Source organism: Capricornis sumatraensis, chromosome 2 (assembly GCF_032405125.1).
Source record: "Capricornis sumatraensis isolate serow.1 chromosome 2, serow.2, whole genome shotgun sequence".
NCBI lineage: Eukaryota > Metazoa > Chordata > Mammalia > Artiodactyla > Bovidae > Capricornis > Capricornis sumatraensis.
The window spans coordinates 90,311,557-90,327,253 of NC_091070.1; the positions used below are offsets into that span (position 1 = coordinate 90,311,557).

The 15,697-nt window shown below is 37.7% G+C and overlaps 1 protein-coding gene across 1 annotated transcript in view; it reads left to right on the top strand.

Annotated features, from left to right (window-relative positions):
• Nucleotides 1-15,697, top strand: part of HOMER1 (homer scaffold protein 1) — a 129,606-nt gene that overhangs the window by 98,209 nt on the left and 15,700 nt on the right. The window contains exons 6-8 of the mRNA XM_068965408.1: nucleotides 10,405-10,561; nucleotides 14,611-14,721; nucleotides 15,334-15,414. Of these exons, the coding sequence (XP_068821509.1) occupies nucleotides 10,405-10,561; nucleotides 14,611-14,721; nucleotides 15,334-15,414 (349 nt within the window). The remainder of the gene's footprint in view (nucleotides 1-10,404; nucleotides 10,562-14,610; nucleotides 14,722-15,333; nucleotides 15,415-15,697) is intronic.

Here is a 15,697-nt window from a genome sequence, read left to right on the forward strand (position 1 = left end):
GAGAGTGGATGCTGGACCAGGGGGTATGGAAGAAAGGCCGCTTTCTTCAGCCCTGTAACTAACCATTCATGTATAGGATTCACTCCACAGGTTAAATAAGTGTATTGTTTGTGCCTAAGACTCTTCTTTTGTTACATCTGTTAGGTAGTACTTTTGAACAACTTTTTCTTTTAGATTTTACGTAACTAATTTAATGAAGTTTACTACTTTCTTTCTGATGTTAGATAAACAGTAAAATTCCAATGTTTCAAATGATGTTTTTGGAGTGTTTTGAACTCCCTCATTTGACTTCTAGAGCTGAAGCCAACAGGAAACCAACTGGTCCTTTTTGAAGGGAAACTTTACCAGTCACAAGAATAAAGAATTATTTTGCCCTTAGTCCAGCTACAGACATGAGATCATAGTGGTATTTCAGTATCTCTTCTGACTCTGATGTTTGCAGCTAAACAGTTTCTTCATGAACAGTTAATGTGAAACTATCAAAACTGTACCTGTAAAAAAAGGACCAAATTAGTAGCTAGAGAACCCCAACATTTATTAAACAAGTATTCTGAAATGTAACATGTCAATTAAAAATTTTGGTATCAGAATTAATCCCAAGGTATTCATTACTGCTAAAAATCAGTCTGTGGTGGGGAGGAATGTGACATCTTAGAGTTGTAGATTAAAGCAAGGAACAATGTTTTTGCAAAATTGCAAGAATGTGCCAATCATTTAATATTATATGTAAGGGCTGATCACATCTGAGATAGATCACATCTGAGATAGCTTCCTTCAGTTTACTCTAGAATTCATTATAAGCTGAAATTGTGGAGGATATTCTAATATACTGAATGGTGAAAGGAATATATGAAGAAGCTGTAAAGAGAAAACAGAGCAGATTGACAAAAAACCTAAAACATCTTATTTCCCGAGTTGTGCTCTAGAAAGACAGATTATTAAAGGAGTAGCTTATAAAGTATGGGAAGCAAGAATGTTCCCAAAGATTCAGATTTACCAATAAAGATGAAATTTTGGTTGATACTGCAAAACTGCCTTAATGACACGTACTTATTTACCTTGGAAACAAGTATAAAAAAATGTAGAAACACAAAAACTTAGCATTGAACTGCTTTGCTATAGTATTCTTTTTGGGTCTATTAGGTCTCAAATTGTGACAGTTAACTGTACTCACATGCAATATGCATAAAAATGATGTGACGGTTTCTTCAGCATTTGATTTTTAGTGCACTCAGCAGTACTTTGAGGCTCTGCAGAGGAAATAAGAAAAAGGTTTAATGGGAACCCATTGATCAGCTTCTCTGTGGCCAGACATCACTACTTAAAATATATTAGAGGTTCAGAACATGTTCAGGGATATGAAGTTACAACAGGTTATAGTATTTCGAAGCCTTGTATGTTCGTCTTTGTGTTTCCTGTTCCAGGGGCGTTGTTTTGGTTTTTTCCTGCGCAAATCCATTTTGAGCGCACCTTGTCCATGCCCCACCCCTCTCCTTTGTGTGTCTCTGCCTCTCTGATCCCGTCTCTCCTGTCTGCTCCTTATCACCGTCTCCAGTTGCCCTCACCTCCTTCCTTTTTGTTTGCAGCTCTTTTATTTGTCTCACAGCTGTTCTTTCCTGCCCACCCAGTCTCTTCCCATGCCAACAAATACAGAGTGGAGAAGCTTAGAGACCATTCTGCCCATTTTAAGAAGACCTGACTTTCCAGCTCTTGTTATTTGTCGTCCCACAGGTCACAGAAAGAGTATCTAGGAGGGCTTAGAAAGACTTTTTTTTTTTCCTTTTAGTTGTGTGATGTTTTTTATTTGAAGTATAATATATAGTAAAGTTCATCTCTTCTAGTATCTAGTTGTGTGAGTCCTGACAGATGTGTGCAGCTGTGTACTCATCAACTCTATCAAGGTGGAGAAAGGTCCAGACGCCCCCCAAAATTCTCTGCTGCTCATTTGAAGTCAACCTGTCCCTGGTACCTCAGTTTCTAGCACCCAGTTAATCTGGTTTTTTTTTTTTTTTTTTTGGTCCCTCTAGTTTTGCCTAGGGCTTCCCTGATGGAGCTTCCTGTGTAGCTGGGTCAGTAAAACATCAGCCTGCAATGCAGGAGACCTGGGTTCAATTCCTGGGTTGGGAAGATCCCCTGGAGAAGGAAATGGCGACCCACTCCAGTATTCTTGCCTAGAGAATCACATGGACGGAGGAGCCTGTGGGGTGGCAAGAGTCAGACACAACTGAGCAACTAAACCACCACCATGGGAAACTTATATAGGTGAAATCATACAGTGTTTGTCTTTTTGTGACTGACCGAGTTCATTTAGCATGAGGTCCTCAAGGTTCTTCCATATTGTAGTATGTATAAAAGTTGCCTTACATTTGCAGCCTCAGTATTATTCCCCTGTATGTATGAAGTATATACCACATGTTGTTTATCCGTGAGTCAGTGGACTGTTGGGTTGCTTCTGTCTTTTGACTATCGTGAATGATACAGTTATGAACACTGTCGTACAAATACATTTTAGATATTTACCATAATTGGAATTGCTAGATTATATGGTTATTGTATTCTAAATTTTTTGAGGGGCTGCCATAGTGTTTTCTATAGCAACTTCACCATTCCCACCCATAGTGCAGAAGGGTTCCAATTGCTTCACATTCTCACCAACATTTGTTATTTTCTGCTTTTCTGATAGTAGCCATCCTGATGGGTGTGAGGTGGCATTTCATTGTGAATCTGATTTGCATTTCCCTAATACTAGCAAGGTTGAACATCTTCTTAGTTGTTTACTGGCCGTTTGTGTCTCTTCTTTGGAGAAATGTTTATTCTAGTCCTTTGTCTGTGTTGTGATCAGCCTACTTGTTTTTTGGTCTTGAATTGTAGGAGTTCTGCATAGATTCTGGATATATGTTTTGCAAATTTATTTTCCAGTTTGTAGGTTGCCTTTTCACTCTCTTGATTGTATCCTTCGATGCACAGAAGTTTTAAATTTTGCCATAGTCCAGTTGTATCTGTCTTTTCTTTTATTGCCCATGATATATCCAAGAAATCATGTACAGTGTTATGAAACTTTTCATATATATTTTTTCTTATGAAGAGTTTTATAGTTTTAGCTCTTACGCTTAGGTCTTTGATCTGTTTTTAGTTATTTTTTGCCTATTATGTGAAGCACAGAACTAACTTCAGTCTTTTCCATGTGGATATCCGGTTTTCCCAGCACCGTTTGTTGAAAAGATTGTCGTCTTCCCATTGAATGTCCGTGGCAACCATAGATGTGAAAATCGTTTGATCCCATACGTGAGGGTTTATTTCTGGGCTTTGTTCCTTTGGTCTGTGGGTCTTTCTTTATGTCAGTACTATGTTGTTTTGATGACAGTAGCTTTGTAATAAGTTTGAAATCCGGAAATGTGAGACCTCTAACTTTGTTCTTGATTTTTCAAGATTGTTTTGTCTATTCAGAATTCCTTGAGATGCCCATATGAATTTTAGGATGGATTTTTCTATTTCTCTGAAAAGCACTGTTGGGATTTTGATAGGGATTACACTGAATTTGTAGATCACTTTGTGTTGTATTGACATCTTCGCGACAGTAAATCTTCCATCCATCTCCACGGTTATGTCTTTCTGTTTATTTGTGTCTTTAATATCGTTCAGCAACTTATTTTCATTGTACAGGTCTTTCACTTTCTTGGTTAAGTTTATTCCTAGGTAGTTTATTCTATTTAATGCTGTTGTGAATGGAATTGTTTTCTTAATTTCCTTTGCATATTGCTCAATACCTATAGAATCACAACTAATTTTCGTGTGCCAATCTTTATACCCTGCAGCTTTGCTGAACTCATTTGTTAGTTCTAACAGCTCTTTTTGTGAAATCTTTAGGATTATCTACATGTAAGATCATGTCATCCACAACAGAGGTAATGTCACTTCTTCCTTTCCCATTTAGACGCCTTTTATCTATTAATTGCCTGATTCCTGTGGCTGGGACTTTCTGTACCGTATTGAACTTTAAGTGATGAAGTAGTAATGCTTCTCTTATTTTCTGATCTTAGAGGAAAAGGCTTCAGTCTTTCACCTCTGAGTCTGATATTAGTTATGTGCTTTACCTATATGGCCTTTTTATGTTAGCAAATTTCTTTCTATTCCAAGTTTATTGAGTGCTTTGAATCACAAAAGGGTGTTGAAACTTTTCAGTGTTTTTTGTTTACATCAGTTGAGAGGATCACGTGGTTTTCTCCTTCGTTCTTGCTAATGTGGTATCTTATATTGATTTTTGTTTGTTGATCCACTCTTCTTTCCAGAATCTCTTTTCATTTTTTAATCGTGTCTTTCAGAGAGAATGTCTCAATTCTTATTCAATTCTCTTTTCTTAGTTTTTTAAAATGGATCATCTTTTTGGTGTTGTATTTAAGCAACCCTTTGCCTACCTGAAGGACACATAGATTTTTCTCCTATGATTTCTTCTAGAAGTTTATATTTTGATTAATTTTTGTATAGAATATGAGATATGAGCCAAGATTCTTTGTTTTTCCTTTTGTGTGTAGTTATCCGGTTGTTTCAGTACTGTTTGTTTAAAAGACTTTTTCTCCTTTGAGTTGCCTTAAACCTTTAATTATAACTATCTTCATTTTAATCATTATCAGATATTTTCCTGTCTTTGTGGAGATCCAAGTTTCAATTTTGTATCATAGTCTTCCATCTGAAGAACTTTCTTTAATATTATAGTATATGTCTGCTGGTAATGAATTCTCTCAGCAGTTGTTTGTCTGAAAAGCTGTTTATTTATTTCACTTTCATGTAGAGAGTTATGTTTGTAAAGTTCTGAGCTGAGAATTGTTTTCTTTCAGGAATGTCACCCCTTTGTCTTCTGAATTACTTAGTTTGTGATATAATTGTTACTTTTGTTCCTCTGTGTGTAACATGTTTTTGAGCTTTTTGAATTTGTGATTTACTGTATTTTATTATTTTTTGAAAATTCTTAGCCATTAGCTCTTCAAATATTTTCTTCAGCCTTTTATTCTCTTCTCCTGGGATTCTAGTTAGACATTTGTTGAACAGTTTGGTATTGCCCACGTCTTAGATGCCCTGTTTATTTTCATTCATTTTTCTATTTGTGTTTCAGTTTGGCTAATTTCTGTTTGTCTGGATTCAAGTTCAGTGACTTTTATGCATCTGTGTCAGGTTTACTGATGAGCTTGTCAAAAGAATTCTCATCTCTATTATATTCTTTACTTCTAGCATTTCCATTTGACTCTTATAGTTTTCAGGTCTGTTGAAATTCAACATCTGACAATATAGGGTGTCTTCCTTTTCCATTAAAACCTTTAACGTAGCTATTTCATATTCTTTGTTTTTGAAATTTTATTCTTAATTGGAGGATAATGGCTTTACGGTGTTGTCTTGGTTGTTGCCGTACATCAACAGGAATCAGCCACAGGTAAACATATATCCTCTGCTTCCTGAACCTTCCTCCCATCTCGCATCCCATCCCGCCCCCCTGGCTTGTCACAGAGCTCCAGACTGAGCTCCCTGCGTCACATGGCATATTCTCGCTGGCCCTCTGGTTTACTTACGGTCCTGTGTATGTCTCAGTGCTACTCTCTCAGTTCATCCCACCCTGTCCTTTCCCCACTGTGTCCACAAGCCTCTTCTCTATGCCTGCATCTCTACTGCTGCCCTGCAGATAGGTTCACCAGGACCATTTCCCTAGATTCCATATATATGTGTTAATATGTGATATTTACTTTTCTCTTACTGACACGTACTTCACTGTGTATAACAGGCTCTAGATTTATCCACCTCACTAGAACAGAATTAAATTTGTTCCTTTTTATGGCTACGTAATATTCTACTGTGTATATGTATCACAATTTCTTTGTTCATTCATCTGTCAATGGACATTTAGGTTGCTTCCTCTAGCTATTATAAATAGTGCTGCAATGAACATTGGGGTACATGTGTCTTTTAGAATGTGATTTTCCCAGGATATATGCCCAGTAGTGAGATTGATGGGTCTTATGGTAATTTTATTCCTAGTTTTTTAAGAAATCTCCACACTGTTCTCCATAGTGACTGTATCAGTTGACATTCTCACCACCAGTATTCCTTGTTTTGACAAATTCTACATTGGCGTTGTCTGTGGGTATGACTCTGTTGATTGCCTTCTCTCTTGGCAATAGGTTTTCCCCCTTGCTTTTGTGGTGTGTCTTAATAATTTTTTTTTAATTGATTGCCAGAAGCAAGGCATTCAATGAAGATAAATAGTATTTCCTCCTGGAGATGGGCCTGATTCTTCTACTAGCCTGTTTGTATGAAGGTTAAGCTGGTTTACTCAGGGGTTGACCTGGATTTGGAATTTGTTGTTGCTATGGTTACCTCCATGCATCACAGGCTTTATACATGTCTAGCATTTCTTCTTGCATAGAGTTGGGATTTGATTGCTAGAAGGTTTTCTTACTGTTTCTGCTCCTCCCTCAGCTTTTCTGTGTACCTTTGCCTCAGAGGGGGTCTGTCTCTTGACCTCCCCCCAGCAGATGGCTGCTATCAGCTTGGTGGTAGTGGATAGGTTAAGAGTCTCAATTTTCCTCATCCACTCAATCTTGGGCAGGCACTGAATCCCAGGGTATCAGGGTCGGGTTTTCTCAGTGATCCTGTCCCTACAAGTAGCAGATGAATTCAGCCTTGTATTAGTCTTATGCAGGAGTTTCCTGCCCCTTCCCCCAAGATTGGAGAACTCTAATGGTCTCAGACTATTTTTGTCCTTTTCACAGGCTGTCTTGGGGTTTTATTCTCCTACTTTTCCCCTAGCCACCACAGGTCTTCATCTGTGACTGGGAGGGTAATGGTAACAAGATTTTCTCCCCTTCTCCCATGGCTTAAGGCTTTGTTTCCATAGAGGAAAAGGGTCCTGACCATGCTTTGTGGCTTTTCCACAGTGATAGCCTCTCCCTTCACCCAAGGATCCCTGGGACTTCTGTCACTGTGGGGTTCGGGGCCCAGCAGAGTGGCCCAGGGATGCATTCTGGCTCACTAGCCTGGGAGCTCTCCAGACCTCATCCTTCTGCATTTTTATGAAGGCTCTATTACGCAGGCGTAATGGATTAAGCCATTGGCCGTTGGTGTCGCTGGTCCCTCTTCCCTCCCTAGTAATCTAGGGTTGAGACTGAAAGTCCCAACTCTTTCCACGTGGTTGGGTCCCTTAGCATTCAGTCCTCTCATCTTTAGGACACCCCCCAAGTCACCTCATTAACATAAGCTCAGCTGTGGCTGAACAGGGCTTATTTATGAATAAATAACAAGACGCATTTCCCCCTTATGGCTGTGGACCAGTTTCAGAAACTAAGGGCAGAAGACCACATATCATTAAAAACATACTCCCATTGCTCTTCCTGCTTAGGAAATTCAAAGGGTTTGGGGGAACTATTGAGCTAGGAACCAGAGACAAGCTAAAATATATGTTTATTAGGAAGCACAATACTTTAGATACATGATGTGTTTAAGCTATACATAGTGTTAGTTTGTTTGCTCGGGCTGCCCTAACAAATACCACAGGCTAACTCCAGGAGTTGGTGATGGACAGGGAGGCCTGGCATGCTGCGATTCATGGGGTCGCAAAGAGTCGGGCACGACTGAGCGACTGAACTGAACTGAACTGAGGGTGGCTTAAACAGGAGACATTTATTTTCTATAGGCTGGAAGTCTGAGAACAGGTTGTTGACAGCATTGTTTCTTGAGACCTGTCCTTGACTTGCAGGGGGCTGCTTGCAGGTGGCTTCTTCCAGTGTCTTCACATGACCTTCCTCTCTGCCTGTTTGTGTTCTAATCTCCTTTTATGAGGACACCAGTCATACTGGATTAAGGATCACCCTAATTGCCCCATTTAATTTAACTACCTCTTTTCAGACCCTGCCTCCATACTCATATTTTGAGATAACTGGGAGTTAGTACTTCAACATCCATGAGTGGACACAGTTCAGCCCAGAATGCAAAAAATTGAAAAAAAAAAAACACGAAACCAGTGGGAAATGTAGAACTTTCTGTGATGATAAACAGTTCTGTATTTTTGCTTTCCTGTATGGTGGCCACTAGTCTCCTGTGGCTGTTGAGTGTATGAAATGTACCCAAGGGGATTGAGAAGCTGAATTTTTTACTCTATTTGGTGTTGAGCACTTTACATTTAAATGGCCAATGCAGCTAGTGACTAACATTTGGACAGTACAGATCTTAACTAATGTCTTCATTTGACATACACAGAACTGAAGATCAAAACAGTTGAGAGACTGATCTGATATCACACAAGTAATGATCGAAATAATTGCAAAGTCGGCTGAGTTTTCACATTCTTAATGGGTTTTTCTACCTACAGATTGTAAAATAAAATCTAGAGAAATAAAATGTAAAACACTCCATTTTTGTTCTTTTTCCCTTTATAAAGACAGGATAATCTTAGGTTACAACTGAGAAGTTTTCAACATATGTGTTTTAGAAATATTCAAGATCCTTTTCTCTGCTCTTTAATTTTTAAGAGGTTTGATACTTGCATATATCAAGTGTTTAAATTAGTTTAATAAGACTTTTGTTGTCAGATTGTAAAGTCTATTTAAATAAAACTAATGTCTGTAGTGGAAAAATTGGTAGGTGGTTTAAAAATCCGTATTCAGTTAGGGAAGATGAATCAGTGGATACTTTATCAGAAAATCTGAATCTGAAAAATCGTTCCACAAAAGAAGAAATGGGACGTGCTTTCTCTTTAAAGATAGAAATGGGTTGTTGAATTAATGTGTGTTAGTCACTCAGTTGTGTCTGGCTCTTTGTGACCCTGTGGACTGTAGCCTGCCAGGCTCCTCTGCCCATGGAATTCTCCAGGCAGGAATACTGGAGCAGGTTGCCATTTCCTTCTCCAGGGGATCTTCCCAACCCAGGGTTGAACCCAGGTCTTCTGTATTGCAGGCAGATTCTTTACTCTTTGAGCCACCAGGGGAGCCCTGTTCAATCAATAACTTGTTTGATTTTGTCCTTTCATGTTTGATGAAATTTTTTCTGTAAACTTTGGAAAAAATCTTAAGTTTTCATTTAAAACTAATTTTAGTTAGGAGGGGGTTCAAAAGGGAGGGGGCTATATGTATACCGATCACTGATTCATGCTGAGGTTTGACAGAAAACAACAAAATTCTGTAAAGCAATTATCCTTCAATTAAAAATAAATAAAATTTTAAAAGATGAAAAATAAAACTAATTTTAGAATTACAGAAAAATTGCAAAAACTGCACAAAGAATTTCCATATACCCTCACCCAGCTTGCCTTCATGTTAGCATTTTACATAACCATAATATAATTTTCAAAACCAAGAAATTAACATTGATACAATATTACTAACTAAGCTACAGATCTTGATTTTCATCAATGTCCCTTTTATGTTCTAGGAACCCATCTGGATCCCACATTGTATTTGATTATTTCTTCTAAGTCTCCTCCATTCTGTTTCTCAGACTTACCTTTTCTTGACACTTTCAAAGTGCGCCAATCAGTTTTTTTGTAGAATGTTCCTCAGTTTGGGTTGATATGTTTTTTCAAAATTGGAATGATGGTTATGCATTTTTGGAAAGAATGACACAGAAATGATCTACTGATATGTATTCTTACTGGTGATGAGCTTTAGAAATATTGATGATTGAAATGATGCTTTCTTTTATACTATATATATTAAGATTACTATAAAATATCAATCCACCGAAACATTTGCTCTGTGATGCAAATAACTTCTCAAAAGCTAAAATTCTGATTAAAGAAAGCTATTATCATTACTAGTTAGTTAATGGGATGAGGTTAGTAGAATTTCACTAATAGGAGTAAGTTGTTCAATAAGGAGAAAGAGAAACCACCTTTTTTTCTTTGAAATTAGGTAATTCTTTCTTCATTGGAAAGTTAAGAAAGGAATTAGTGAGAGGGACCTTCTCACTTAACAGAATTGTGTTTGTAATAGAAAATTGTCTTTGTTGAGATACTTAACTCTGGGTAACTTAACAAGTAGAACATAAAGTGAGGAAAAAGTGATTGGTTTAGTTTTGTTCTATAAGTGACACCGGAATTCTATCAGAGTTGTTAGTACCAAGTTCAGTTTATTGCAGCAGATTTTTATATTGGGGGCATTTAAAAACTCTGAATAAGATAAAATAAATCCACTTGATTTATTTATCAAATAAATCAAATAAATCAATTTCAAAATAAATACTTATATTTATTTGATAGGTTTTATTCACTAGGAGCATTTAAATGAAATATTTGTGTTTTTATTCTTTGTGGGTAGTCTTTGAAACATTTTTTAAGTATAAACCAAATCTTAGGACTGAGTACTGCTGTCTCTTTAAAGTAACAACAATCAGTGTAATGGGTGGAATTTTCTTCTTTTACTTTAGTTCAGCAATCAGCAAACACTGGGAGGCTGAACTGGCCACCCTCAAAGGAAACAACGCCAAACTCACTGCAGCGCTGCTGGAGTCCACTGCCAATGTGAAACAATGGAAGCAGCAACTTGCTGCGTACCAGGAGGAAGCAGAGCGGCTGCACAAGCGGGTAAGTGCAGGGCCGCTGTCCATAGGACCGACGGCCAGCAGGGTTTCTTGCTTTACATGCGGGTTCAGCACCGGGGCCTCTTCTGGAGATTTTTGTTGGTTATCAAAACATATGTATGGGTTGTATTATATGTGGGTTTATTGGTTAAGAAAGCAGTTTTCTGCAGTTTCCTGAGAATGAAGGAATTGGGACAGCTTTGGCGTCCAAACACCCAATTTCACATTCCTGTTGTGCCACTTGTTAGCTGTCTGACCTTTGGTGGCTTATTCCCCTCTTTCTGCTCAGTATTCTTATCTGTGAAATAGGAACAATAATATAGACTCTGTACAATTCCTGAGAAAATTGAGATACAGAACTGACATGTAATTACACTGAAGCAATTAGAATGCTTTTATTATTTTACTTTATTTCTTAAAGAACGATTTGAAAAATACAGGTAGAAAAGTCTTTATAAAAGTTAAAGATAATAACTTCAATTAGAAATATGGGGCAATAATACAAATATGGGGCAGTAAAAGAAAAATTAGTATCAAGAAAGAATTTCTTATAAAGAATTTTTTAATCCAAAGTATATGCATTCACCCAACAGGAAGCCAATGACACTAGTTTCTGTTTTTAAAAATGATTTTAAAGAAGTGAACTCCTTCCTAGACATTAGGAAATGGGCTTAGTATCAGAGCAGAATTTGAGGAGTATAATAAGACCAGGATGACAGGGGAGGTAATATTGAAGTTAAATAGAGACAGGAGGGAGAGAAAGAACCTGAGTAAATACCTTTCTATCCTAAGTTTAAACTTAATTCATGAGGGGAAGAGGGAAGTTGTTTAATGAGGATAGTGTCCCGTCTTGCAACATGAAAAGCTCTGGAGATCTATTTCACAGCAGTGTGAATATACTTAATGCCACCAAAGTGAAGGTGAAGTCGCTCAGTCCTGTCCGACTCTTAGCGACCCCATGGACTGCAGCGTACCAGGCTCCTCCATCCATGGGATTTTCCAGGCAAGAGTACTGGAGTGGGGTGCCATTTCTTTCTCCAGCGGATCTTCCCGACCCAGGGACTGAACCTCTGTCTCCAAATACCACCGACCTGTATGTTTAAAAATGGTTAAGAGGATAAATTTTTACTGTGTTTTTCATTGTGGTTTTTTTTTTTTACCACAATTAAAAAAAAAAAAAACTTAGGATAATTGACTTATAATCAAAAAAAACATTCATTGGGGAGCTATCCTTTTTATGTATTCCCTGACCCTGAGAGTTTTTTGCTTTAAGTACTCAATTGAATTTTAAAGAATTTACGAAACAAAGTATGTTTATTTACTCACATAATTTCCAGTGCTCTTCTTTCCTTCCTATAGATCTGAATTTCCATCAGGTATCATTCCTCTTCATTCTGAGTAACCTTCTTTTGGATTTTTTTGTACTTCAAGTGCACTGGCAACAAATTCTCTCAGCTTTTGTATATATGTATGTGTATAGATAGAGAGATTTTTTATCTTTACTACATGTTGTGTTTTCCTATTTCTTCATATGTCTAGTCATTTTTTAAAAATATAAATTTATTTATTTTAATTGGAGGTTAATTACTTTACAGTATTGTATTGGTTTTGCCATACATCAACATGAATCCACCACAGGTATACACGTGTTCCCCATCCTGAACCCCCCTCCCACCTTCCTCCCCGTACCATCCCTCTGGGTCACCTCAGTGCACCAGCCCCAAGCATCATGGTAAATGAGATGATGTTATAGAGCCCGTAGATTCTGTTATCTGCCTCTGAGTATTCAGTGTTCATTTTTGTTTGAGCAAGCAGTGAAATTACTGGTAGCGTGTCACCATCCCTTAGTATCTGATGGGGACGGGTTCTAGTGCCCCACCCCCTGCCCCACCTCACAGGAAGTAAAATCCTGGAAAGCTCAAGTTCCTTATGTCGAGTGGCATAACACAGTCATCCCTTTGTATCCGTAGGTTCCCCATCCACCATGAGTATAGAGGGCTGGCTGTACTTTGAAGTTTTGAAGGTGTAAACTTCTGCTTTAGCATTTGGTTTATTTCCATTTTGTTCTTAATTCAAGGGGATTTTTTGAGTCCTTGGACATCTTTATTTCTAAGCTGTAATCCTCCTGGGGTTTCAGTGGGAAGCTTGAAGTGCTTACTGAGAAACTTAATTTGGTGTTGACGCTAACCTCAAAGTGTCTTCTCAGTGGTGAGCACTACCACACCTTAACGCTTTTCCATTCTTCCAGCATTCCTCCCACACGCCCGAACCCCTGTGATTCCTACTTTTACACGTCTACTTCAGAAATCAGCCGAAGATTTGAGGGATGTCTGTATGCTTTTTAAGAGGTCTTTTTTCATACAGTTCCCTGAATTTCGATTTGCTGCGGTTGTTCTGAGGCATCCCCAACTCCTCAGACTTCTTTGGAAAAATAAGAGCTCAGATTTTTGCTTGCATTCTAGTCAGGCAGTGTGGCCAAACTGCACAGCGCCTTCAGGCAAAAAGACGTGTAAATATGTGTCTCAGTATGGTGCTTCCTTTCGGTCTTTTGCCCAATTTGGTCACTCACCAGGGCCTTCTAATAGTTGATGTTTACATTTTGCCCATGGTTTTGTTACTGGGTGAAAGTTAATCCAGTAGAAAATGCTCCAGCCTTATCAAGACTAGAACTGCTCATGAGGAATGTATTGCCTAATACTCAAAGAAAACTAATATATATTAGACAATAGGGGAAAATTCCCAAGATTTTTGAACAGATGTTCAGTGTTGTGGACCAGAAGACAGGAAATCCTGAGCACTGAGGAGATAGAAATGGCTTTCTACAGAAGGGCATTCTAAGCTCAGTATTGGGGGGTTGGTTAGTTCTGAATGGTTTTCAAAGGTAAGAGAAGACATTCTAGTTAAATCAACAAAATGGGTATTAGCATGGTTTGTTGAACGTTCATACATACTAGGTGTCTTGAGCAATGAGATATTTACATGGTTTGCAGCTAGCTTTTGGGGGACTGAGAGGTTAGATTTGATGCTGTGAGAAAGAGGAGCCGTTGAGAGGCTTTTAGTGGGGCAGTCACACAGTGAAAGATGGGTGTTAGCAGTTTTCAGAAGACATGAAAATAGACAAAGGATATAATTAGGTGCAGTGGCAGGCCATTGGTTTTGCTTCCACCTGTATAACAAGGGTCTGTGCAAGGCTATTAGAGCATGAATAGAAACCAAGAAAATGCTATGAGAGAGTGACAGAATGTGGTGTTGATCCACCATTTGGAAAATGCGAGGGAGAGATTTGCTGTTTCCTTAATAGTCTACAATTTATTGTATGCTAGCCAATCAAAATGTATGAGCTCCTGACATGTAGAGGATTTTGATAAGGTGTGTGTTTTTATGTTGACTTCTGTCTGTTTTGACTAATTTTGGATGGCATAGCTTTAGAGACAGTGCCCTTCTCTGTTCTTTAAAAAAATAGCAAGTGCCCATTAAAAGAAGTTAAGTTGCTGTCTGGGCCCTCAGTAAATTTGTATTGGATAGAGAACTTTTCTCCTTTGCTGTAAGAGACCCTACTGATGTGAAGATATTCTAGTATCAAGTGATTTAAGTTGTATTTTAAGCATATCTTTTCTTCCAGATTCCTTTACATTTTAGAAGTGTATTTGAATATTTTCTCACTTCTGCAAGGCCAGTTTTCAGAACCCATATTTAATTTAAAGGCTACAGATGGAGGGCAGATGGCTGGTTTTGAATTTGTTTTCAGAAAACGTTTTTAAATAAGACTTTTATTATAGGGGTTTTCTACTGTCATTAATCACTTAATTTAAGTTTTCCTAACTTTTTCATGACCAAGTCTAGCTATCTTCTTTGGTCTTTTTCCTTAGTCCTAAATTGATATTTTTAAAGGATCAATTCTGCTCATTCTACCCTGTCTTAATATTTCTCCAAGTTGATTTTCATATATTGATTCAAAATTCGTTATACACCTATGAAGGACTTACTGTATGTCTTCAGCAAGAAATCCTGTGAAATTGTCACGATTTGGTTTATGTTCTCATTTGGTTTTAGGTGACTGAGCTTGAATGTGTTAGTAGCCAAGCCAATGCCGTGCATACCCATAAGACAGAATTAAATCAGACAATACAAGAACTGGAGGAGACCCTGAAGGTGAAGGAAGAGGTAACTGGCTACTTCTCACTCATCTGCAATCTCATGAAAATATGTGTACAGTATTGGGGTCTGTCTCTGATATAAGGGTATTTCATGCAGTGAGGTTGTGGGGTGTTTTTAGGATGAAATTCTTCTGAGTGATGCTAAGCTTGTTCTCATTTTCCCCATTGCTGTGTCTGTTGTTATGAACTATGGTGAGGCAGTCAGACTGAGATACTGCCTCTTTTCTTCTATATGAGAGTTACATTCATACAGTCAACAGAAAACCATTAGAAGTTAAATGAATTTTACAAGCTGTTGCTTTTTCTAGTTTCCAGTCAAAAGATTTAATACCTCAGGAAAGAGTTATATCCACAAAGCTTGAAGCAATCTTAAAATGTTCAGATTGCTGTTTCTAAGCAGTGCTGTACCAAAGCCACTGCGTTGACTTGCTTCAGATTATTCTGTGCTAGACAGCATACCCATTAAGATGAATTTATCCCTCGCATTCAGTATAATGGAAATTTTTTAAACACCCTTTTTCTAAGGACTGGGACAGTAATCTCGAGGAAAAATAAGGCCTTCTCTTTCCTTGATATAGTTAAAATAATGTTGTTAAAAATATTTCACTACTTTTTCCAGGAAATAGAAAGATTAAAACAAGAAATTGATAATGCCAGAGAACTACAAGAACAGAGGGACTCTTTGACTCAGAAACTACAGGTGAGCTGTATTAAAATTTGTATTCATTTCTGCATAGAAAGTCATCAATCTTTCTTTCATATAGTAATGACTTTTTTCCTTCAACTCAGTTTTGAAGGCTTTTAGTCATTTTTCTTTTCTGGAACTTCTGATTCATGCCTGATGGTTGGCTTTTCAAAAAGCACTTAATTCATCTAAGTAGCTTACCGTAATAGATGGTCATTTATAAATTCTTTGTCTTTAGTAAAATTATTTTAGAAATGTCTATTTTTAACATAAAAAGTGCTCTGAACTTAAAGAAAAT